The sequence below is a fragment of the Pleurodeles waltl genome, chromosome 4_1 (assembly GCF_031143425.1).
Source record: "Pleurodeles waltl isolate 20211129_DDA chromosome 4_1, aPleWal1.hap1.20221129, whole genome shotgun sequence".
Taxonomy (NCBI): domain Eukaryota; kingdom Metazoa; phylum Chordata; class Amphibia; order Caudata; family Salamandridae; genus Pleurodeles; species Pleurodeles waltl.
The window spans coordinates 602,575,332-602,601,398 of record NC_090442.1 but is presented as its reverse complement, the minus strand read 5'-3'; the positions used below and the strand labels follow the sequence as shown (position 1 = coordinate 602,601,398).

Sequence of the window (26,067 nt, the reverse complement as noted above, 5' to 3'; positions counted from 1 at the left end):
CACAAGGTCTCTGTCTTTCCTTCCCTGGCTCCAGACATTCTACAGGGGGGTGTGCAGCCCCTTGTGTGAATAGAGGCACAGCCCTATTCAGGTGTAGGTGCCAGCTACTCCCTCCGATCTTGCACAGGAAAACCCATCAGTCTGGTAATGGGCCATCAGGATGCAAATGTCACACCCAAGCTCCCTTTGTGTGTGACTGTCTAGAGGGAATGCACAAAGCCCAATTGTCATCTACCTCAGATGCATATTTAAGGATTGGCAGAGGCGCAGGATGGTTAAAGAAAGAAAATGCCAACTTTCTAAAAGTGGCATTTTCAGACCTGCAATTTAAAAACAAACTTTACTAAAAGATGTGTTTTTAAATTGTGAGTCCAGAGACACCTTTCTCCAAGTTTTTATCTGCGCTCAATGGCAATTGCACCTAAAGGGTATTTTAAGGCAATCCCCATGTTAACCTATGGAAGAGATAGGTCTTGCAGCAGTGAAAAACAGACTTATTAGTGTTTCACTACCTGGACATGTTAAACTTAAAGATACATGTCCAAATTTTTAAATACACTGCACCTTGCCCTTGTGTCTAACTTGGGCCTACCTTAGGGCTGACTTACATGAAATAAAAAGGAAGGTCCGGACCTGGCAAGTGGGCACACTTGCCAGGTAGAAATGGCAGTTTAGAACTGCACACACACAGACTCTGCAATGGCAGGCCTGAGATGTTTGAAGGGCTACTCATGTGGGTGGCACGATCAGTGCACAGGCCCACTAGTAGCATTTAATTTACAGGCCCTGCCAGCATGTCTCAACCACCGCAGTTTCTGACCTAGTGAGGAGAGCCCTTGCTACCCTGGAGAAAATAGAAATGTTTATTTCACTCTTATTTAATAGCCAGAGGGTGAGAGAAGTTTTCTCCCGCCAGGAAACAAGGAGTGTCATTAACATCAGTGCAGGAGAACCCAGAGATCTTTTTGAAATGTCGATCTTTGTGTTAGAAAAACACTTTGAACCATGGTCATGGAAAGACACAGATTTTTTAATGAGAGTGCAAGCCAAGGAAGAAAAGGTGGGAACTTATATAGCATTGTTAAAAACTCGTACCCAGGGTTGTGAATTCTCTGATTTGACTGACTCTCTTATCAGAGATCAATTGATGTGACGTGCCAATGATCCCAGAATGCAGGAGAAATTATTGGCTAAGGTTCCTCATTGGAAGAAGCCATTGACATTAAAGAAGGAATGGAGCATATGTCATGCTGAGTTAAGGAGATGCATGACATTTCGTCTCCTGCTGTTTCCAAAGTAGCTGGCTTTGAAAATGACTTTAAACACCTTGATATGAATCAAAGGTTAATACAAAAACGAACGGTAGAGAAATCTAAAGTGAATTTGGAGGTAGAGAAAGACTCAAAATTTAAATGTTACAAGTGTGGCAGTCCCAATCACCAGTCAAACAACCTAAACTGTTACGCTTGTAATACTAATTGTAGGATTTGTGGCAAATAAGGTCATTTTGCCAGTGTTTGTAAAAATACTAGAGTAAATAGTATTGTTGCTACTCCTGAATTGAGACAACATGAATTTTACAAGTAACTGCTTCAGGGTGTAGAGTTAAACAAGTAGATTATATTTTTGATGGAGTTAGGGTTACCATGCCCAAATGAGATATTGTGACAGGAAGAACAATGGTAACACTTCTGGCTGATACTGGATCCCCATTCACTCCGATAGGTGATTAAAAACTGACAGTAGATTTTTGAAGAGGAGACCATCACTTTGCTGCTGCCTGATATTAATCCAAAAAACTCTGGAGGGACAAAAGATATACCTGTTTTGATATAATGTTATGGCCATCAATTTCAAAGGAAGAGTTTATGTCGCTTAAAGAGGGGCAATTGTTTAGGTTGGCGCTACAAAAGGGATCTTGGTATTACTTGGAACCCCAATTCTCCTGATCAAACACTTTTGGTGTTGCATGTCAGTGATGATACATTGTGGAGGAGTTTCAGGAATTGTTTAAAAAGGTTTTTGAAAGGCTATAGGTACAGGAATGTTTTAAAAGCAAATGCCAAACCTGTGGTGCCTAAAGTGAGAAGAGTGCATAATCTCATGTTGAAACCACTGCAAGATGAGTTGGATAAATAGTTGTGCATGGGTGTGATTGAGGAGCTTGAAGCCTCAGAGTGGGTGGCTCCCATAGTTTTGGCTTCCAATGGACAATGGAACCAAGTTGAGAATGTTTGTTGATCATAGGAAGGAAGGAGAGAGCCTAGAAATATATTTAGTCCACAGGAGAGAAAACGATCTTGGGGAGTATCGTCTTACTTAAAGGTTTATGCAATTTCTTGTTGCTTGGAGGAAACTATTTTACCTTTAAAATGTAGATTATTTTCAGGATTATTCTTTGATGTGTTATGTTTTGTTTTGATCCTCATTACAGTATTTTAACCTTTTCGGTGCGGCCGACGCCCACACACCCTCCCTGGTGCGGGTCACGACCAGTAGCCGACACCAGGAAGGGTATTAATAAATCCTCGGGTGCGTCGCACCCGAGGATTTTTTTTTTTTTTTAAAACTTCCCCCGGGAGACACGGAAGCTTCTGTGTCTCCCCCCGCCCCCCACCCGCCCCTTTGTGACGTCAGCGCGCCGCGAGGCACGCTGACGTTTCAAAGGTGTTTTCCCCATCAAAGCAGGAAGCAGCCTTGCGGCCGCTTCCTGCTTTAATGAGGAAAACGGCCTTTCCCACGTTCGGGAAGGCCTCGTAAGAAAGGGGAGAGTCTCCCCTTTCTTACGAGGCCTTCCTGAAAGTGTTTCCTGGCTCCCTGTGCTGCGATCGGGGGCCAGGAAACACTTTCAGGTTTCCTGGCCCCCCGATCGCAGCACAGCTGCAATTCACATGCTAGTATGGGCACCTCGGGATTCAGCGATGTGCAAATAACCACTGCTCCTCAAAACCTTATCTTGATCCCATTTTGGAAATGCAAAGGTTTTCTTGATACCTCTTTTTCACTCTTCATATTTCAGCAAATGAATTGCTGTATACCCAGTATAGAATGAAAACCAACTGCAGGGTGCAGCTCATTTATTGGCTCTGGGTACCTAGGGTTCTTGATGAACCTACAAGCCCTTTATATCCCCGCAACCAGAAGAGTCCAGCAGACAAAACGGTATATTGCTTTCAGAAATCTGACATCGCAGGAAAAAGTTACAGAGTAAAACATAAAGAAAAATGGCTGTTGTTTTCAGCTCAATTTCAATATTTTTTTATTTCAGCTGTTATTTTCTGTAGGAAAACCTTGTAGGATCTACACAAATGACCCCTTGCTGAATTCAGAATTTTGTCTAGTTTTCAGAAATGTTTAGCATTCCGGCATCCAGCATTGGTTTCACACCCATTCCTGTCACTAACTGGAAGGAGGCTGAAAGCACCAAATATAGTAAAAATGGGGTATGTCCCAGTAAAATGCCAAATTTGTGTTGAAAAATGTGGTTTTCTGATTCAAGTCTGCCCGTTCCTGAAAGGTGGGAAGATAGTGATTTCAGCACCAGAAACCCTTTGTTGATGGCATTTTCAGGGAAAAAACCACAAGCCTTCTTCGGCAGCCCTTTTTCCCATTTTTTTTGAAAAAACAAAATTTTCACTGTATTTTGCCTATTTTCTTGGTCTCCTCCAGGGGAAACCACAAACTCTGGGTACCATTAGAATCCCTAGGATGTTGGAAAAAAAGGACGCAAATTTGGCGTGGTTAGCTTATGTGGACAAAAAGTTATGAAGCCCTAAGCGCGAACTACCCCAAATAGCCAAAAAAGGGCTCAGCACTGGGGGGGAAAAGGCCCAGCAGCTAAGGGGTTAATATGGTAGATTTATGTTTTAGCTCAACAAAGTTTGTTTAAATTTGTTTGCATTGTATTTTTATTGTGTTCTCTCTGGTTTTCTGTTTTGCATAAGGCTTCTCTAGTTCAATTGTTCTTATTCTTTTTTCTTTTTTGTTTCTTATTTGTTAAATTATTGGGTGGGAAGATATGTTGTAGCTTATACTGCACTGGCACTTTAGGCATTTTTACATCACTTGGAATGCTGCGTGACCTGGGCAACCATGAGTCAGTTGATTTATGATTTGTCCAGAGGAGGCTTTGCTGTGTGTTGGTGGATACCCTAGAGACTTGAAGACAACCTATCTACATGAATTTAATCTTAACAGTCATGAAATAGTTCACTTTGTGACCCAGGGTGAGCCACTGATGATGTTGTAGAGGAATATAGCTTGCAGGTCTCTTTATTTTATGCATGCACTTTTCATTGACTAGACAGGCTATGGTTGCAACATCACTGACTACTTCAAGATAATTACTCTGATTCTGTATCCCTTGTCCCATGGCAATAAACTGACCTAGGCGGGAATGAGGATTGAGGAGTTAAAAATGTCTAGATCCAATTAAAAGCATTATAACCCATTTATGATCTAGGGAGGTCCAATGGGGGCATAAATGAATTAAAAGAAACCAAAATCTGCATGTTATTCCCCAAAACGTGAGTGGCACCTTCTAAGTGAGTTTGTCTAAAATCGGGAGATTAATGTTGTTTTGCCAATTTAAATACCTCCACATCAAGAATCTCGTAATGAAGATACCCACACAAGCAGCTAGAGAAAGAGCAGACATGTAAGGGCCAATTAATCCAAAATGTTTCAAGTCTTTAATAAATAAAGACAACTTATAAAAATGAGCTATGGTTAAGTCATAGAGAAAATATTTTTGTGTTGCTTATTATCACTAAACTATTAAATTAATGTGCACCAAACAGTAACATTCTACTAAATCAGATTTTTCATTTCACATTTGTCAGAGACAGGTTAAGGGATTCAATGTCTATTAGGGAAACATTCATTTAAGCCACAGACTATAACCAAAACCATAATGGATGTATCATCCAAACTTGACATAAAGATAGAGATCATGCCAAAATAGATCTTTTTTGTAGTGCTGTGTAATTATTTGAAGTACTTTTAAAGGTATTTAAGATTTAAAAAGAAGTGGTCAATCCATGTACCTGTTGAAGAATTTTGGTTCAGAGAATATTTTTTTAAATTGACACAGAAGATCTCTTGTTCCTAAATGACATTGGGAGTTCAGATAATATATAAGATAAGATATATCCAATAGGATTGGATGAGAAGGATCATAATGCGGTGCACAGTCCAATCCTACTTTTCATGAATGACACACTTCAAAAACCTTTTGGATAGCCCACATAGGCCAAGGCAAGTCCCAGGGGCTTTGTGTGAAAACCTGAGAAGGCTGTGAAAGGCCCTCATTCACAATGAAAAACATGTAAAATGGAATCAGTAAATCAATTTTTGTACAGCGCGGCTACTCACCCCTGAGGGTCTCAAGGCAGAAGAAATGTTTTAACTCTTGGTCTCAGTTTGTTGAATTGGACTGATAATGTGTTAGTCAAAACCATTTTTGAACCACAGCCCTAACCAAACAAGGCTCACAAACCTGATGTACGTAATTCAAAAACCAAATAAAGATTGCAGTCATATAATATATATTAAGGGACATTTTGGTTGAGATATAAAAACTAGAAAAAAAACCTTTGAAATTGTCTAGTTATAGTTATCTTCCCTCATGTTTGTAGGCAGCTGGGTTGAGATACCAAACACATTGGGGCCTATTCTCAAACTGCATTTTGTAGTACTTTTAGTAGTATTACCTTGGCATCTCCTTTCTTTTCTGTGAGGAGATATCTTCACATGTGTGCCTATGTTTTAGTAATAAATGTGGGCGAGATGGGGGAATGGCTAGGAAATGGAGAAAACCTACTACTAAATGGGAAAATTAAGGAGAAGTTAAGAGAGGGGTAAAAAGGAGGTTGCAGAGGGACATGCACCCTCCCAAAAAATTGTAAGCCTATTCCAGTTCACAAACTGCACTTCTAAAGTTACTACTGCCAAAAAGCACCCAGAACAGTTCTAAATTTACTCCACCTCAGACCTGGAGTAATTCCAGCACCATACATTTCTAACCACTGGCACTTTCAACACCTTCCCCTAAAAAATAATGGAGGTAGGGGGCACAAAATAGAATCTCATAAATTTGGTCCCACCTCCTGATTTCATGGTGTGGAGACACATAAATTTACACCTAGTAGTTATTTTACACTTGTAAATCGTGGCTAGCCAAAAGTAATACATTTACTCCAAAGTATAGGATAAATTTACTCATGTAGCTTTACTCACTTACATGTTTATCTTTGTGAATAGGGCCTTCATGGAAGGCTATCTTTCTCAAGATGTGGTCCACTAAGTGATGAGTCCTATGGATCGTGTGGTTTTGTCCTCTAGGTAAGGCATCTGCTCCTGTTCACATCAGGCAGTTGCTCTTCCTTTTCTTCCTTTGCAAGTGACAATAGTGATTCTCCAAATCCTAGATTTCTTTTTAGCTCTCATACAGAACAATAACATGCAGAGTCCTGTTCCTAGTCAATGCCTTGTCAACACCTCTCTGTTGTGGCTCAACACGTTTTATATTGAGTCCAGATCAACTACATCTACTTGGTGGATGCTTTAAAGGTGACAACCATGTGATGGATTGGCCAACTCTTCCCTTTTACACAGATCAGTAGTGATGCTGGCAGCAGTCCGCATGCCTTTCTGCAGGCTCTCCAAAGCCTATAGAGGGCTTAATTAAAAAATGAATGAACCTCTGGTTAATACTCTTGCTTCTGTCCTGAACCTTGCAAGCAGTCTGGAGAGACAATGTCCCCATGGTTTACTCCTCTGTCCATGGGTGGAGAAGGGAGAGGGGGAAAGCACCAGTACCTGGCTGCTGCTGCAGGTTAGAGCCATCCACAGTTGCCTGGAGCAACAGTGCCTAAGGGGCTCCATCCTACCATGGATGCTGTCACATAAGTAGGGTAAAAGAAACCCTTCAGCCAAAACCGGGTTGGTCAACCGGGAGTCAACAAGAAATGTCTGAAGTTGCAATGTCATAGAAACCTTCTCCTGGCAGGTGCGAATGTGGAGAGTGGGAGGGAGCCCTCCCACCAAGTATCACCTGGCTTGTCGATGAGTCAGGAAGTGTGAGTTGGTAGGAAGAAGAGGAAATCCCCTTGACAGTAAGCCCTTTTCTCATTTAAGCCAACCACTGAAGAGCAGCATCAGCATACATTAAATAGTGTCATAGTGTCTTTGTGCCATGTGCATATCAGTATTCATGTCTATTGTAATGCAGTTTTAAGCCGAGGCAGAAGTTGTGAAGAATAATGCATTTTCCAAGACATCTCTTTTTCTTGCTGTTCCTCTAGGCCTAGAATTAGCCATATCTGTGGTTAAACCCTGTTACATAGAGAAAGTGCCTATATAAGAGGTATTTAAAAGAATTATTCAACCTATTGCTCCACTCATTTTCCTAAAGGCTCCCCATCACTTTTCCTTTTTTCAAAATATCATTATTGGCATTCCAAATATATCTTTTATTCTTATTGCAGGTATCTCTGTTCAACAGTGAGATGAAGTAAAAGTACATTTCAACATATAGACATATTAATAAAATATATTGTTCTTAACAATAAAAAACAAAAAGGTTTCAGTTCTTGATTGATTGGGAACACAATACAGTCAATTATCCTATGTAGCATTCTAGCTATGGCTCAGCAGTTTGAGATAATTTCAAGTGTTATAGATTGTCATCCTGACATAACTTTCAAAACTTTCAAGCCTACAGACCCGTGAATTATTCTTTTAGTAAACTGAAACCTAGAGTTGATTACAACCTCAGCGCAAGACTAATGCACAGAGGTCCAGTCATCAGGCACATTTCATTGTGTGTAGAAGATCCCCGCTAGGAAAATATATCAAGAGGGCATACCCTGCATATGCCATGTCTGTCACACAAATCTTTCTAGACAATTTCCTTATCACTGCAGTTTCAACTTTCCCGCACCTTCTTGTTTCCGCTTTCCAACCTTCTGTGTTTTGCAGCAGATGTGATTTCCAAAACCCAGATATCTGGCATTTAGCCACTAATATTGACGAATTAGTTAGTTCACATTTCACTCAAGCTTTTTCAGGATCTTGACGTATTGTCCAAAAACAGTTTACTGGGTTACAAGTTAGTCCTACTGGTCACTTGGGCAGTGTTGACATAACACTTTTCCAGTAATCTGACAGCCTAGAGCATGACCGCATCCCTGCCACTTTGTACTCTGTCAAAAGCTTTTTACGCCTTTAGATTTCTCTTTTCCTTCAGAGGTGCTGCTCCACAAAACACTGATCTTCTCAGAGTGATTAACGTGCACCTTCAGGTTGCCCTTGTACTTAACACTCTGTAGTCTGTCTTGGTTTGATTTATGGTACTTTCCATACAGCTCTGGCTGTACTCTTATGTGAGAGCAGGAATTTTATGGTCCTGTGTTGAAGCACAGTGCCAAAAAATGAGTCTGCTTTTTCAGCACACAGTTCGACACAGTTTCACCTAGAAACATACGTTGCCAAATTGAAACATTGCAAACATATTAACTGTATTGTTGTGCAAGTTTCTAAGTATTAAATTATTATTCATCTTTAAATTCTGCTTTCCTATTATGGTTCAGTTGTGGATAAATGGCTCTTTATGTGTCCCTTGGTGTGCTGTGCTTTGGGCAAATAGATCTCTAGTGGGTAAGAAAATGGCAACAGGCAGCTTTCTGACACATCAGATGAAAAAAAGCATTAGTTACTTCCCTAAGGACCTGCAGATCTGAATTTAGATCCCATTGGGCCATAGAAGCATTGTCTGTCTGCGGCCAACCTCCACAGTGGACATTGACATGCACAGTATCTTGCTCGAGGCTCTTGAATCTATAGGATACTGATCCAGCTTTAAGTAACTAGTAGGCTATAGGTGTTTTCACAAAATAACAGTGAAAAATATAGTGTGGAGAAAATATCATGTCAAGAATGTCAAGGACAAAAACATTGTGAAGGTACGAACTCCACGACTATTTACCTTGACTATATATGTATGTTGTCAAGGTACATATATGTCGAGTTAAGAATATTAAATCTATAATTACCTCATTGCACATACCTTCTCAATATTTTTGTTGTCCACACAATATTTGTTTCCTCAATAGTCTGTCAGACAACTGGACTATATGGTGTTACTGTATATACCTTGTATGTATGTTGTTGTATGTATGTACCCACAATCTGACTGGTGTGATCATCCCATGAATCTCAATAACATAGTCTGAATAACAACTATATTGCTTGTTCAGTGTGAAAATAAAATACTAAACATTAACTTGTAGCTCATCTTAATCTAAGCTCTATATATATTACTAGAAATTTCTAATGGAATGAACAATGTACTAATATTTGATTGCAAAATACTTGTTACAAATTGCAAAACAGTAGTGGGGCAGCCAGGAAAGATTTTTAACAATTGACCTTTGTACTGATAGGCTGGTTTTTACTAATCCGAATCACAGTGGGTATCAATTGGATCTACTTCAAGAATACTAATGAGGTAGGTCGCAAAGTGTGAATTACTTCGATTGGGGGCCACCACAGGGATGTTGGTGTACTGAGATCAGCAGATCACCATGTCTATAATTGCTTTTAAATACATAAAACAGATTTCTTTAATGCAGCGTTTGGGTAAACGGCTGTATTTAAAAAAAGTTTTTTTTATTTTTAGAGTTAGTTTAAGCCTACTTTTCAATAAACATTTTTAATTCACAAAGGGGTTCCTTTCCCTTTTGTGAATGTGTTACAACCTCATTTGAGCTTTTGGTATCTTTTCAATATTTCACAACTGGATTTCGCTCTCAAAACATTGACACATAGCATACTGATTCAATATTTGAAAGGGACGCCTACTACATTCCCCTGCTTGATACCAAATCAGTATTTAATCGCAATCACATAATTTTAGGAGTCTGAAAAAGTTGTCTGTATACCAAAACGGGAGTAGTAGTTCTGAAAACAATTCCTACAGTCTGAGGCGCCTAATCACATCGTTTGCAACTGTAAAAAGGCTTTTTAGATCTGGCCCAATATCTGCTATTGAAAAGGGATGCTATAGAGGAGTAGGGGTTGTCAAAAATGTATTTTTTCGAAGTCTTGTATTGTCAGAGAGAAAAGTGTTGCTGAAAGTGTTCAGATAAACCCTACTTTTTTTGCAAAAGCGAGAATTATAAAACAAGTACCTATTTTTGTGACAAAAAATAAACACATCAGGAATGGAGTCTGGGTCTGACTCTAAATAAAGTAATTGTTTTATTTTTTTTACAGATTTACTATCAGAACAAGCTAAGACTAGCCCTTATCGGACAGAGCCTTTTTGGACAAGAAGTGTACACTAACCTTCGAAAAGAAGGGCACAAAGTGGTGGGGGTGTTCACCGTTCCAGACAAGGATGGGAAAGCGGATCCATTGGGTGAGTTACGTATATTCAATACAGGCAAAGCGTATTTTCTCACTTGTGTGCTTGTTTCAGAACCAGTTATGCTGTTATTAGAAGAAAATGGTCTTCTTTCTTGGGAATTGCAAAATACCTCATAAAATATTGGCCAGACATACCACTAAGGAAACAGAAAGACCAAATAAGCTTCACATTTTGCCAGAATGTGAACATTTTGGAAGCCACCATTAAGAAAAAAAGTTACTATTGTAACAGAAAACAGAAAAAACTAAAAATATTTTTAAAGTGCTTAAAAACAAATGCACGTGGTTTGGGGTGCTGGTGCACTACTACCTTGATCAGATATAGTTTTGAGTGTGAAAAGACCAGATAAGGTGAAAGGCCTTTAGGTTGTAACACAAAACATGATAATGGTTTGTCCAGTTATTATTTAATGTAGAAAGAAATGTTGATACTTTTCTTACTGCAGCCCTTTTTATAGGTTATGAGGTTTATTGATAGGACCACTGTTCGTTAACCTAGGCATTATTGATTGGCACCAGGTTCCCCACGTACGCATATGTAAATCCACGCAATACTCCCCTTTGGAATTTTCATTCTTAGAATACTTCTAAGCATTTGTAACAAAAAGCATTTATATTATGTTACCAACATTTGATTCGTTTTATTTGCCATTAGTATGCACCTTTTTAATCTAAGTGCACTTTTCGCACAGCTCTGGGATATTTTTTCTTCGGTTAGTTGTTGTTTACTTGCGTACTGATAGTAGATGTTTGTTAAGTATCTTTTTTTACTAATGATTGATGTTATTTAATGTGGAAGCCAATGTTGGTCCTATTAAAGGTACTTTAACATAAGTGTGCTATATACACGAATGGATGTGCTGAAGGACATTTTTCTCGGTTTCCATTGCCTGGCCTATGCAGATTGTTTTCTAGATATCCTGTTTTGCCAGGTAAACAGCTATCAGGTGAAGTGATGTTGTGCAAGTGTGCTGTGTTTATGGTAACGTTAACTTAATGGTTCTAAAATGTGCATTGGGATGGTGTGGAGGAGTGCTGTTAAACTGACAGCGATTGACCAAATACATGGTTTTATTGTCATGTTGTGTCCCTGTGAGTGTCCGTGTGAGTGTCTGTCTTGCATGTTCTGTTTAAGAAAGGCACACCGTAAGTACGGTTCGCAGTTTTGCGTTGTGACTGATTTTTAAAGTAGTGACAGAAATTCATCCATTTCTATGTTCATTTTGAAATATGCAAAAAATAGTGAAATGGCAGCAATGAATTTATCACATCAGTTTGTCATATAACATTTCCTGGGGTCCAACATGCACTAGATTCAATATGGAAAGGTGGGAAGATGTTCTTAGGGGAGGGGGGTCGAAAGGGAGGACAGTAATTAAGTATAAGTCCATTCCTTCACCATTTTGGATTTCTTTAGTGGGGCACCAAAGTCTCTTTCTGGGTTGCTTACTCTGGTGCGTTACCTCTTACACTTCGCTCCATTGAGGAATGTGCTACCCATAAACCCCACAGTTTCTGACATAAATATTCTCTACCGTCATAGACCACATTTTCCACCCCCATGCACTGATCCATGACTGGATATCACTTGCCTCTACTCGGTCAGAGCCCTTTTTAAATGTCTATGCAATTGTATGCAAATGGGCAATATACAAATTGTTTACATTTTTTTTTTTGTGGTACTGATTAATGAACTTCCAGCTCAACTGTTGTTCACTGTTTCGTTGTTAAGAATGAAAAGCGATAATTTAGTTAATTTAGTTAAAAGATTATAAGTGCAAAAACTGAATTAAGGAATTCATACAAAACATTTCCAGTGGGGTGTGACTTTGGAAAGGAAGGACGATTTTGAGAATATCCTTACATGGTATTGGGAGGGTGGTGAAAATGACATTCCTCCAAGCTAAACTCTATTAAAAGTGGAAATGTTATTTGTTCATAACTCACTACATTCTCCTGGAATATACAGGAAACGTGTTTGACATAAATATTGCATACAAAAATAATGTCCCATTGGGTGTTGATTTTCTATTTGCAGTGTAACAATATGTTTGGTAATGATTTTTATGAGAGATGTTATTCTGACATTGACATTTTGGTACCACTCCTCTGTTGGTGGCATCACACAGGGCTGGTGCGTCACCGGAAAAGGGGTACAAACATTTATGGGAGGCCCCCAGCTGGCTGTGTACACTATTTAAGTCCCATCCCATTACTGCCCATATTTCACATTGTGGGCTGAGGGGCACCGACAACATGCTGCTCTTCTTTGAGTGCTACCCATACCATTCTGTGGTTAGAGAATGAATAATGTGTTTATATGTTGCCTCTACTGTCTTCAGCCTGTCAGTATGAGACATGTTATGGGTGGGATGCAACACTTGTGGATTCTCCTTTATTAAAGCCATCCTTCAGTTATGGATGACTCATTTGGATTATTTCTTAATAATTTTGGACCCAAAGATATTTCTTCATTTTAAGACGTCACTCATAAAAATGAAGCCTCGCCCAAAACCAGTTGTACACATTTCCAAAGATGTCCAGTTTCCTAATACTCCTTAAATGTCTGTCTTTCGCTGCTTTTAAGCTACTCACTTAAGTGGGAGAATCAGGGGAATTTTAAAGACTTACATACATTGTACCAAGTTTTATGTTCCGCCAAGCACGTTATCCAGGTTAAATGCAGGGCATCAAAGCAGCGCTTATTAGTCATATTGTTGTGTGTGGACTAATCTTGGACAAGATATATGATTGTCCACGAGGGTGAGCCTTTTAGCGTAAGCTAGGATGGATTGAAGCAGATATTACATTTGATTAGCGGTCAGTGCTGTGGATAGGAATGAGCTGAAGATGATTTAATCTTTGCTGGAAGGTCATAAACAGCACTCTTCAATAGTTTAGGCCGGGGTTGTTTGGTGCTTGATGACCAGAGATCTATATGTGTAGGACCGGCTTGGAGTAACTTTCACATGGTGTGATTCATGCTTGCTGCAGCCTTCAGTACTAAGATTGTGATACTTATTTACCACTCACTAATTTGGGGTCTTGAGCATTGGGTTGCAACCTCCTTGGAGGGGATGTGTCTGTTTTCATTTTCTGCCATATTCTGGTAAATGTTATGGCATACGGAATATATATGACAAATCAAAAATGTTATTAAAAAAAATACAAGCACGCTGACATAAAAGAAACATGGAACACTGCAGTCTAAAAAAAATTAGATGTGGCACACTTTAGGAATCAGAAAGGACAAGACCAGCATGTTAAAAAGTTTGGTTTTGCAGCAAAGATTTGTGCAAAACCTATGTTACTGGAGTAGATCGAACAGAGATGCTAAATGGGTGATATTTCTCCCTGAATGTTTAGTTTAAACAGGTTTTATTTTGTAGAGGAAAGCAGTTTTGTGAAAGTTGTATAAATGTATATATTCCAGTATTTGGAGTTGGTGTGTGCATATTTCATGTATTTTTGTGCCCGCTAACTTGAGTAAAATGTTTTTAATTTTAAACACTGTGGTACAAAAATATCTGCTATCAGAATATTGTGAAGATTAATATAGATTTCGTTTTCTTAAGAGCACATATGTAACTTGGCATTATACATACAAGGCAGGTCTATGTGGAAAAAAGAACAGTAAATCTAAACTTACCTAGTTAAACATTTTTACTTTCACAAGTAGTAGATGTCCTGACATTCGATACCAGGGCAGGGTTAGTCTCCTGGTGCCATGTGTTTATGTAGTGTGCCGAACATTAAATTAGTACATATGGGCTGCATAGATTGCCTTCACTACTGTGGAGAGACTGCAGTCACGTGAACATAGGATGACAACAGTTCCTCCTCTGTTTTCTAACATCCAATCGCAGGGTCCGTAGGTTTTTGTAATTTGATGTCTTATTCATAACATCGGGCCATAAGCCCCAACCCTCCAGTGATTTTGCAGGAACAATCTCCAGAGCAGCTCTGCACAGATCACTGCAGCAAAGGTGACACGTTTCCTACTCCCAGGCCACCCTGGACCGGCTGCTAAGGGCCAACCCGTGTGTAGGCGCCATCTTCTATGCTGGAAGCAACCCTGTAGCATCTTCTGCCCCGAGCCATGACAGCGGGTATCCGCGTGGCCACGGCAGAGCCATGAGGTTCATTGCTTTTTATTCTCTCCTGGAATGAGCACATTTTCTTGTCTTACTCAAGGGCACCTCGGATTCGTGCTCAGCTGAAACAGATGGCAAGGCACCTCCGCCTGCAGATCAGCTCACAGAGGAACTGGAGTTCGGCGGCACAGGCAGTGGAGCGGGAAATTAGGTTCCTGCTATCTATTAAATCTGAAGATGGATGCGATAGCTTCAGCAATTAAATGTCACTGCAGGAGCGGTAAAGGATTTATGATTCGTTCAGCAGTTCTGTCGGAATTAAGCGCTTCTCATAGAGATCAGTGCCTTTCACTGGGTCGGTAACTGGAGTGCTCTTTCTATCAGAGGCAGTGTCAAAAGCTTTCACAAAGGGAAGATTTCATTAAACAAGCCACAGTCTTTAATTGCAGTTCCCTGTTCCTACTGCTTGTGTATTTCTGAGAGGGCACATCTCTGGAATATGTCTGTTTCATGATCCTCAATGATTGGCCAGTCTCACTTCTCCTCAGTTACTTATTTTAAGCAGTTACACCTGAAGGTATCCATTGTACATGGACTTTTCAGGCGCCTACTTCTGTTTTCTCCTCCCAATTGTCAATTTTCTCTTTTGTATTTTTACTCCATTGACATTAGTAAGTACAAAAGTGTATCTCTTCTAGCTCTGTCTGTAAAATGCTCTGACACATTTGAGCCAAGTTTGTACTGTGTGTTCGTTTTTATAAAGTAAGCATCACACCAGTAGCATCAGTTATTCATGTATGATTGAGTGGCAGTGACATTCATATTATGTACATAAAACAATACTTAAATAAGATGCGTCAGGATATGATCGTCAACGTCTCAAACCCTTTCTCTTGATTTCAGTGGGGTCATCTTCAGGATGGGTTAGCACAGCTAATGATGTTAGTCACCATTATAATTGAAAGACATGACTAATACACTTGACTACTGTGTAACAAAACTAAATTCAACACTTTGTAGAAATATATTATTATAGAAATATAGGAGTTGCATACCAGTCCAAAATATTCTGGTCAGTGCTCAATCATAAAAATTCAAACTACATGTTAAAACACCAAAAGAAGTGTAGGGAAAGGGCTTTGTTGGACTTTTGGCCATACGCATGGTCATCCCTAGTCTTTTTGCCTCCTTCTCCTGGTTTTTCTGACCTTTCGCTGTTGGCTCTAGGACTCTGAGCACTTTATCACTGCTGACCAGTGCTAAAGTGCAGGTGCTCTCCCATCTAAAGTTGGTATGATTGGCTTATACCTAATTGGCATATTTAATTTACCTATAAGTCCCTTGTACAGTGGTATCTCTATACCCAGGGCCTGTAAATTAAGTACTACTAGTGGGCCTGCAGTGCTGCTGGCGCCACCCACTGAAGTAGCCATTCAAACCTGTCTCAGGCCTGCTAGCGCAGGGCCTGTGTGCGCAGTTTTCTGCCACAGGGACCTGGCATCTAAATTTACTTGCCAGACCCAGAACTCCCCTTTTACTACATGTAAGTCACCCCTAAAGTACGCCCTAGCTAGCCCTATGGGCAGGGTGCCATGTATGTAGAAAGGCAGGACATGTGCCATATTGCATGGCCTGTCCTAGTAGTGACAAACAGCCTAACTTGGTGTCTCACTGCTGTGAGTGCTGCCTTCTCATAGGATTGCATTAGAAATGCCCTGCCTTATGTGTAAGGGGTATTGTCTGATTTATGAGGGGTAGCGTAGGCGTGTTTGGTATGGTTGTGATGGGGATAATAAATACTGCTTACTGGTGTGGGTGTATTTTTTATTACTATCACAGAAATGCCACTTCTAGAAAGTGCGCATTTATCTGTGCTTATGATTCTGGTGTTTTGCAGCTTGACTCCAATCCACGTCTGGGCAGAGTGACAGTTGGGGCTTTGTGCATACTTTTCAGACAGCCTGTACACAGGGAGGGTGGAGGTGTCACTGAGGTGCATCTACATACTGAATAGTCTTCCTGGGCTGAGAGAAGGGGGAGGCGGGGCACACCTACATTTGTAAAGGCTGTGCCCTGGCCTCACAAAATAGGGTCGTTAACCCCCCACTGATGTTTGGAGCCTGTGCTGAAAGGAGAGAGGGGGCACTCCCAGAACCAGTTGTAACTGGCTGGAACCTCCTCTCCCTATCATTGTAAAACACTGTAAAATCAGGACTATAAGTACAGGGGAATTTTCCCCACAATTTGAACATTCTTGGAACTTGAAACTGGACACAGGACGCTGATGAATGGACTCACCAGGAAACCGCCATGGACTGCTGCTGCTGTGCTGACCTGTGACCTGCCTGGTCACTAGGAGGAACTGCCACCAACTGCACCCCTTGTGCTGGCCTGTAGCTGGACCCACCAGCCCTGTACCATCCCCTTGATTATTGTTCCCAGGGGCAGGGTGCTGTGGCCCCTGACCCCTGCAACTAACTTTTCTTTTGCGCAAAGAAATCACCGCCGCAGCCCGGGCTCTAGATGGTTCCTAGCGCTTTGAAGAGCGCTTTTCTGTTGGCAAAGGAAGAATCACCGCCGCAGCCCAGGCTGCTGATTTTACCTTAGCGCTGTGAAAAGCGCTGTATTCTGAGCCCCCGGATCACCGCCGCAGCCAGGTTATTTGTTTTTGTCAAAGCGCGAGGATCGCGCTCATTCTGTGCCCCGGGGCACGAGAAGGACCACCTCAAAAGAATCCGGAGCAAGCCTGCTCCTAGCGTGCTCCCGGGGGACGCGCGCTTTCCAGAGCGCCCCCGGGGCACCAACAGGCCCCACCTTGGGCCACGTCGTCATCCGGACAGCGAGGGGGGAGGAGGACGCCTCTCCCTCGCGTGCCAGAGTCCCGGAGGACTCCACTATTAAATTGGGCCGGGCGGCTGCCTCGCCAGAGGCTCGCCCTGGCCCCCGGCTCCCTCGTTGGCCCCCTCGCGGGCCAGGAATACCTCAGTTAGGGGTCTCCCTTCGAGGAAGGGCCACGGAGGCCCAGGGAGACCCCAGAGGTTAGCGGGTCCCCCGGAGGGGCCCGTGTGGCAACAAGGAGGGGGTGCGAGGCGCCCCCCTCCTCCCTACCAGTGTTGGGTGACCTGGGCCCCCCACAGGAGGGCCGGTGGAGGCCCGGGGGGGCCCCCAGTGATCGCGGGCCCCAGGAGGGGCCCGTCAGCCGTACCGAGGGGGTGCGTGCCACCCCCCTCTTCCCCAGGACTTTGAGGAGGCCCCCTCACTGCGCAGAGGAGCGCTGGGGGCCCCTTTCTTCTTTGTCTTCGGGGCACGGAAGGTGCCTCTATCCTTCACCAGGTACTTTTAAACGGACCAATAATATTATAATCCAAGTTCTTTCTACAGACCTTGCTAATTGTGATTTATTGCCTACCTGTTCTAGGATGCTTTTACATATAGGTGCACATGTTCCTGTTATGGGCATGACTTGCTAATATGTTTCCCTAACTTGCCATAGGTTTTCTAATGTTCCTACTATGGCCGTTTTATGATATGCTTATGACAAGTGTTCTAATGTGATAACGTGTTTCCTGACTACTGCTTATGTTGCAGAATACTGAGTAACCTGTGTGTTATGTGTGACTACTGCTAGTTTGCAGAGTAACTAATGTGTAACGTTCTGACAACTGCTAAGGTAGCAGGATAGTACTGTTATGTGATGTTGGTCTGATAATTACGTTGTGTACAATACAGTATATTTTCATTTAATCTGGTGTTGTGTTTCCTTTGTGGTGGGGATATTGCGTCACATGTATGTGTGTGTTGTGCAAACGCTTTACGCATTGCCTCCGGGTTAAGCCTGACTGCTCGTGCCAAGCTACCAAGGGGGTGAGCAGGGGTTATCTTGGACGTGTAACTCCCTTGCCCTGACTAGAATGGGTAAGTTCTGCCTGGCTGAGGTGCATACCCTAGCCAACCCGAAACCCCATTTCTAACATTGGAAGTCAGCGGTGAGGATAGGACTTGCGCTTGCACAATACCATTGTGACTCATTATTTCACTACAAGGATTGCGTTTAGACCATCACATGTTTGGCTTCTCTTAACTTTCTCTCTTTGGTCATTTTTCCTGTTTTCAGTTCTCACGCTTGGGTATTGTGGTTGTCACAGTTGAGTTATTTGTACCTTTTCAAGATGGGGCTTACCTTTGATTTAGAGGACCTGCCGTTTTACACGCAGGGGGAATTAGAGGGGTTCTGTAGAGAGAGAGGGCTGCCTGTAGAAGGGGACCTCAGGAGATCTCTGAATTTTTTTGAAAGGTTTGTGACATTTACCCAGGGAGGGAGTGTGCGTAGGGGGTACCCAGAGGATCCTGAGTGTAGCGAGGGTTCCCAATGGGAGGGCTCCCAGACCTCATCCCTAGAGAGTGGTAGAGAGACTGATCAGGAGGGTGAGAATGACCGGTTGGGGACGCCAGTTGACAGGGAAGGCCCCAGTGATAGGGAGTCCCTTGCTGGGTCCAGTGTAAGAAGCAGGGCTACCTCTCATTCCTTGACGCCTGATGAGCTAAGAGATAGGCGGGAAGAGAGGGACCTGAAGTTGCAGTTAGCGCGCCTAGCTGTTGAGGAGAGAAGGGCGGAGGTAGAGAAGGCCTTAGTACAGGAGAGAATGGCAGAGAGGGCCTTTGCCAGAGAAAGACTCGCTCTAGAGCACAGTCTGAAGGTTCTGGACTCACCAGCGCTGCAGGTGGAGTCCAGTGGTGGCAGCAATGTACAGTGCTGTAGCAAAGATGTTCCTCACATACCCATAGATCTGGTACCTAGGTTCCAAGAGGGGGGTGACATACGTCAGTGGTTAAAGGAATATGAGAGGGCTCTGGTAGAGCGCAGGATCCCTGAGAAGGATTGGGGAACTGGCCTAGGGAGTTTTATTCCTGAGGAGGGGAGGGATGCCCTACTGACTCTAGAAGAGAGTGACAGGGAGGGGTACTCCGCTGTGAAGAACGCACTGATTGTGAAGTATGGTTTTTCCCCTGAGGAATACAGAAAAAGGTTTAGGGGTGGTAAGAAACTGTCCCACCAGTCTTGGGAGGAGTTTGTGGAGGATTGCTGCATTGCACTAGATGGATGGGTGAAGGGTAGCACAGTAAACAATTTTGAAGGGCTGTTTAATCTGATTCTCAGAGAGCACCTGTTTCGTTGTTGTTTTTCAGAGTTACGCCAACACTTGTCAGTGTGTGAGCTCTCTGACCCCAGGGAGCTCGCAAAGGAGGCAGACTTCTGGTTGCATACCAGAGGGTCTGGTGTGACATTAGGGGGTGTTCCTAATGAGAGTGGTCTAGGTGTTTCCCAACAATGTGTGGTGGGAAAGGAATGGAGTGTCCCAGGTAGGTCCCAGTGGACTGGGATGGGTGAGGGACCCCATGTCCCGTCTCTGAGGAGAGGGAATGGGGCTGGGCTGAGGCCCAAGGTGCCCAAGATACCGTCCCAGGCCCCTGAAGGTTCCATGAGTGAACGCCAGGAGGTGAGCCTAACCTGTGCCGTAGGGCCAGCTGTTCAGAAGGATCCCATTTTGTCATTAGGACTTAGGCGGGTGGCTGGTGATAGCGTTCCGCCGTTCCTGGTGTCTGGTAGTCTCGCTCTACAGCGGAGGAGGTGGAAATCCAGGCATAGGGTTGAGAGGGGGCTGCGGGCTCCAGTGGAGAACCTGGAGGGTCAGGGGTCAGCTCTGAGAGCAGAGCCCCCCAGGAATGACCTTGGTGAGACCATTTCTGGGCGGGGGGGAATCCAGACTCTGTCCGATGGGCAGAGGTCAGGAGACCTGCGCCAGCCAGACTCTTGTGTGGCCCTTGGGGAAAGTGTTTCCCTGGTGGGGGGTAGGTGTGCCCCCCAGGAAGTCCTGGTGCGCCAGGCAATAATTCAACCGCAGGGTGGTGACTCTGGGTTGGATGATCAGGTTCAGGGGGTAAACTCTGACCTGATGGGGAGTACGTGTGCTCCCAAGGAAGTCCTGGTGCGCCAGGCAGTGGTTCAACCGCAGGGTAGTGACTCTGGGTTGGATTGCCAGATTCAGGGGGTAAGCTCTGATCTGGTAGGGGGTAGGTGTGCTCCCAAGGAAGTCCTGGTTCGCTGGGCAATGGTCCAGTCTAAGGGTGTCGTCCCTGGACTAGATAGACAGGTTCAGGGGGTAAACTCTGATCTGGTTGGGGGGCGGTTAGTGTGCTCACCCCCCCGTGTGAAACTTCTGGTGGCTTCTCCCGAGGTGGGGAGACGCAGGACTCTGGAAGTGGGGTTCAGGGAGGGGGAACCCCACCCCGGACCCCGGTGCAACCCAAGGGTGTCATCCCTAGGTTGGGTGGTCAGTCGCCAGGTAGTGATCCTGGGCTGGCAAAAAAGTTGTGCAGGGCTGCTGTACCCAGCACCCTGGCAAGTGTGGATTCTGGTGATACCCCTCCTAGGAGAGGAGGGCGGGATCCTAGAAGGAGGGGTAGAGGGAGGAGAGCCTCGCCTCTAGCCCCTGTAGAACCTATGGGTGCGGACCCTAGGTTGGTGGATCAGTGGCAGGGTAGAGCCCCTGAACTGATCGGAAATGGAGTGGAGACAGGTTGCTTTGCACCTGGGGCTACCGCCCCCCACTCATTATGGTTTCAGAGACCAGAGGCCCCTAGATGGCCTGGGGCCTGGTTCTGGCCATTGGCAGCTAGAGAATCCCCGTGGGTTGGTCTAGGCTGCCTGGGACACATTGACAGAGAGATCCCAGTGGAGTCAGGAAGGCGTAGAACTGGAACATGCCCCTGCTGTTGTGGGCCTGGGTCCTTGTTCTATCGCCCCAATCAGGAAAGTACATCAAGGTATTGATTGTTCTCCCCTGGATTTTGGCTGGTAGGGGGTTGTGTTGGACTTTTGGCCATACGCATGGTCATCCCTAGTCTTTTTGCCTCCTTCCTCCTGGTTTTTCTGACCTTTCACTGTTGGCTCTAGGACTCTGAGCACTTTATCACTGCTGACCAGTGCTAAAGTGCAGGTGCTCTCCCATCTAAAGTTGGTATGATTGGCTTATACCTAATTGGCATATTTAATTTACCTATAAGTCCCTTGTACAGTGGTATCTCTATACCCAGGGCCTGTAAATTAAATACTACTAGTGGGCCTGCAGCGCTGCTTGCGCCACCCACTGAAGTAGACTTTCAAACCTGTCTCAGGCCTGCTAGCGCAGGGCCTGTGTGCGCAGTTTTCTGCCACAGGGACCTGGCATCTAAATTTACTTGCCAGACCCAGAACTCCCCTTTTACTACATGTAAGTCACCCCTAAAGTACGCCCTAGCTAGCCCTATGGGCAGGGTGCCATGTATGTAGAAAGGCAGGACATGTGCCATATTGCATGGCCTGTCCTAGTAGTGACAAACAGCCTAACTTGGTGTCTCACTGCTGTGAGTGCTGCCTTCTCATAGGATTGCATTAGAAATGCCCTGCCTTATGTGTAAGGGGTATTGTCTGATTTATGAGGGGTAGCGTAGGCGTGTTTGGTATGGTTGTGATGGGGATAATAAATACTGCTTACTGGTGTGGGTGTATTTTTTATTACTATCACAGAAATGCCACTTCTAGAAAGTGCGCATTTATCTGTGCTTATGATTCTGGTGTTTTGCAGCTTGACTCCAATCCACGTCTGGGCAGAGTGACAGTTGGGGCTTTGTGCATACTTTTCAGACAGCCTGTACACAGGGAGGGTGGAGGTGTCACTGAGGTGCATCTACATACTGAATAGTCTTCCTGGGCTGAGAGAAGGAGGAGGGGGGGCACACCTACATTTGTAAAGGCTGTGCCCTGGCCTCACACAATAGGGTCGTTAACCCCCCACTGATGTTTGGAACCTGTGCTGAAAGGAGAGAGGGGGCACTCCCAGAACCAGTTGTAACTGGCTGGAACCTCCTCTCCCTATCATTGTAAAACACTGTAAAAACAGGACTATAAGTACAGGGGAATTTTCCCCACAATTTGAACATTCTTGGAACTTGAAACTGGACACAGGACGCTGATGAATGGACTCACCAGGAAACCGCCATGGACTGCTGCTGCTGTGCTGACCTGTGACCTGCCTGGTCACTAGGAGGAACTGCCACCAACTGCACCCCTTGTGCTGGCCTGTAGCTGGACCCACCAGCCCTGTACCATCCCCTTGATTATTGTTCCCAGGGGCAGGGTGCTGTGGCCCCTGACCCCTGCAACTAACTTTTCTTTTGCGCAAAGAAATCACTGCCGCAGCCCGGGCTCTAGATGGTTCCTAGCGCTTTGAAGAGCGCTTTTCTGTTGGCAAAGGAAGAATCACCGCCGCAGCCGAGGCTGCTGATTTTACCTTAGCGCTGTGAAAAGCGCTGTATTCTGAGCCCCCGGATCACCGCCGCAGCCGGGTTATTTGTTTTTGTCCAAGCCCGAGGATCGCGCTCATTCTGTGCCCCCGGGGCACGAGAAGGACCACCTCAAAAGAATCCGGAGCAAGCCTGCTCCTAGCGTGCTCCCGGGGGACGCGCGCTTTCCAGAGCGCCCCCGGGGCACCAACAGGCCCCACCTTGGGCCGCGTCGTCATCCGGACAGCGAGGGAGAGGAGGACGCCTCTCCCTCGCGTGCCGGAGTCCCGGAGGACTCCACTATTAAATTGGGCCGGGCGGCTGCCTCGCCGGAGGCTCGCCCTGGCCCCCGGCTCCCTCGTTGGCCCCCTCGCGGGCCAGGAATACCTCAGTTAGGGGTCTCCCTTCGAGGAAGGGCCACGGAGGCCCAGGGAGACCCCAGAGGTTAGCGGGTCCCCAGGAGGGGCACGTGTGGCAACAAGGAGGGGGTGCGAGGCGCCCCCCTCCTCCCTACCAGTGTTGGATGACCTGGGCCCCCCACAGGAGGGCCGGTGGAGGCCTGGGGGGGCCCCCAGTGACCGCGGGCCCCAGGAGGGGCCTGTCAGCCGTACCGAGGGGGTGCGTGCCGCCCCCCTCTTCCCCAGGACTTTGAGGAGGCCCCCTCACTGCGCAGAGGAGCGCTGGGGGCCCCTTTCTTTTTTGTCTTCGGGGCACGGAAGGTGCCTCTATCCTTCACCAGGTACTTTTAAACTGACCAATAATATTATAATCCAAGTTCTTTCTACAGACCTTGCTAATTGTGATTTATTGCCTACCTGTTCTAGGATGCTTTTACATATAGGTGCACATGTTCCTGTTATGGGCATGACTTGCTAATATGTTTCCCTAACTTGCCATAGGTTTTCTAATGTTCCTACTATGGCCGTTTTATGATATGCTTATGACAAGTGTTCTAATGTGATAACGTGTTTCCTGACTACTGCTTATGTTGCAGAATACTGAGTAACCTGTGTGTTATGTGTGACTACTGCTAGTTTGCAGAGTAACTAATGTGTAACGTTCTGACAACTGCTAAGGTAGCAGGATAGTACTGTTATGTGATGTTGGTCTGATAATTACGTTGTGTACAATACAGTATATTTTCATATAATCTGGTGTTGTGTTTCCTTTGTGATGGGGATATTGCGTCACATGTATGTGTGTGTTGTGCAAACGCTTTACGCATTGCCTACGGGTTAAGCCTGACTGCTCGTGCCAAGCTACCAAGGGGGTGAGCAGGGGTTATCTTGGACGTGTAACTCCCTTGCCCTGACTAGAGTGGGTAAGTTCTGCCTGGCTGAGGTGCATACCCTAGCCAACCAGAAACCCCATTTCTAACAGGCTTTTAGGTAAATCACTGTGCCCATTCATTTAAACATATGTAATTCAAGTGATACAGTGGCCTAGCACACCTGAGACTGTGCTTAGAATGTTTACCAGTACTGTCAGCTTATTTTACCAAGATAATTATGGCACAGAATGCAGCAAAAACTAGGGCTTGAGCGACCAAGAAATTCAGAATGACAGGGAAGACTCTTAAACGCTCCTATTTTCTGCTTAATGTACACCTTCAGAAAAACATTAAAATGATAATACATTGTGAAGAACACTTGAAAAATCTTTTACAGGGTTATCAAGACAAAGCATATTTCGTTTCATCAAATTGTTATTTTGCAGCAGCGTTTAAACAATAGCTTACAAATTTAATCATATCCAATGTTTCCTGTTTTCCGTTCATAGGTGACGTGGGTATGTAAAGGTGACGTGCAGCTTCCTAACACACCACTGATCTGACTTCATGCCCCTTGCTTTGCAACAGTGCATTTTCCCAGATTATTTAAACATAAGACACATATTTCCTCTATTAAAAACAACACATCACACAAATGACCTCAAAGACTACTGCCTGCTTTCTGGGATCCCATTCCTGGCTAAACTCCTGGAGAACTGTCTCAACATTCAATTTGTCAAGAACAAGACACTGCTGAATGAGTATCAGTTGGGGTTTAGACTAAAGGGCAGAGCACAGAGACAGCCATACTGAAAATAATGGCTGATACTTTCCAAATCATGGACGGCAGATGCCTGTGCTTGCTCATCCTTCTCGGCCTCTCTGCACTTATGAGACTGTCAACCGCGATATCCTTATTTGCGACCTAAAAGACCGTTAGGGCTTTGAAGGGAATGTCCTTCAGTAGCTTATATCATGACTTGAGAACTGCTCCAAAGCAATCAAAGTCAAATAAGCATTTTCAAACCCTGTTAAAATCCTACAAGGTGTCCCTCAATGCTTGGTCCTGGTACCTGCTCTTTTCAAGCTCTGCCTGCAGCCACTGGGCAAACTCTGAAAGGACTCAGCTATATCCCATCATAAAGTTGCAGATGACACTCAGCTCTACTTGAGAACCTCCTCCTAGTGACATCTCTCCACAGGGCTTAACACTTTGCAACATTCTTTCCTGAGTGGTTATGTTCTTCTAACATCTTAGCCTGATCCACCTCTATCTCCATACACTTTCAATCATTTGGCTACACTCTAGGGAATAGATTTAATTTTCTTAGTCACATTAATACAGCAACAGGGACCATGAATTACCAACTACCATCACCCGTGGTATCAAACCTTTCATACCCACCTGTGACCCCAAAACAATGGTACAATCTATGGTCCTTTCTAGACTGGACTGTGGAAATGTCATTTTGTCAGGGATTCCCAAATCCCACTGGGCTCCTAGGAAAGACTTTCTGCAGATGCTACTTGTATGGTCTGAGGTGCTGACTGTTATGAGCACTTCAGACCAATCTTGTACGTCCCATGTTGGCTGCCTAGCAAAGGGGGATCCATGTCCAAAGTTGCCTGCATATTTCACAAATTCATCCACTGTCACCAATTGCACTACGTATTCAAGTAACTGAATCTTGCTATCTCAGGACTATTGAATTGCTAAAACCTGAAATCCCAGCTTTCAAGAAAAAACAGACCTTGAATTAATCCTTTTCTGGATGTTCTCCCAGAATCTGGAATTCGATACATCCTGAAATTCAGATGTTCAAAACACACCTTAAAGGCTTTCTCTTGAAGTTTTTCTCATCTCCACACTCAACTAGACTGGTTGGATTCTAAAACATGTAATTACATGTGGGTTCTAATGCATATGAAGTCCTTCCATTTTATTGCTGAGTT

General features: G+C 44.2%; 1 protein-coding gene across 2 annotated transcripts in view; it reads left to right on the top strand.

Moving 5' to 3' along the window:
- ALDH1L2 (aldehyde dehydrogenase 1 family member L2) overlaps positions 1 to 26,067 on the top strand; it is a 244,522-nt gene that overhangs the window by 19,654 nt on the left and 198,801 nt on the right. For both annotated transcript variants that reach the window (XM_069229012.1, XM_069229011.1), the window contains one exon: positions 10,276 to 10,420. In XM_069229012.1, the coding sequence (XP_069085113.1) occupies positions 10,276 to 10,420 (145 nt within the window). The remainder of the gene's footprint in view (positions 1 to 10,275; positions 10,421 to 26,067) is intronic.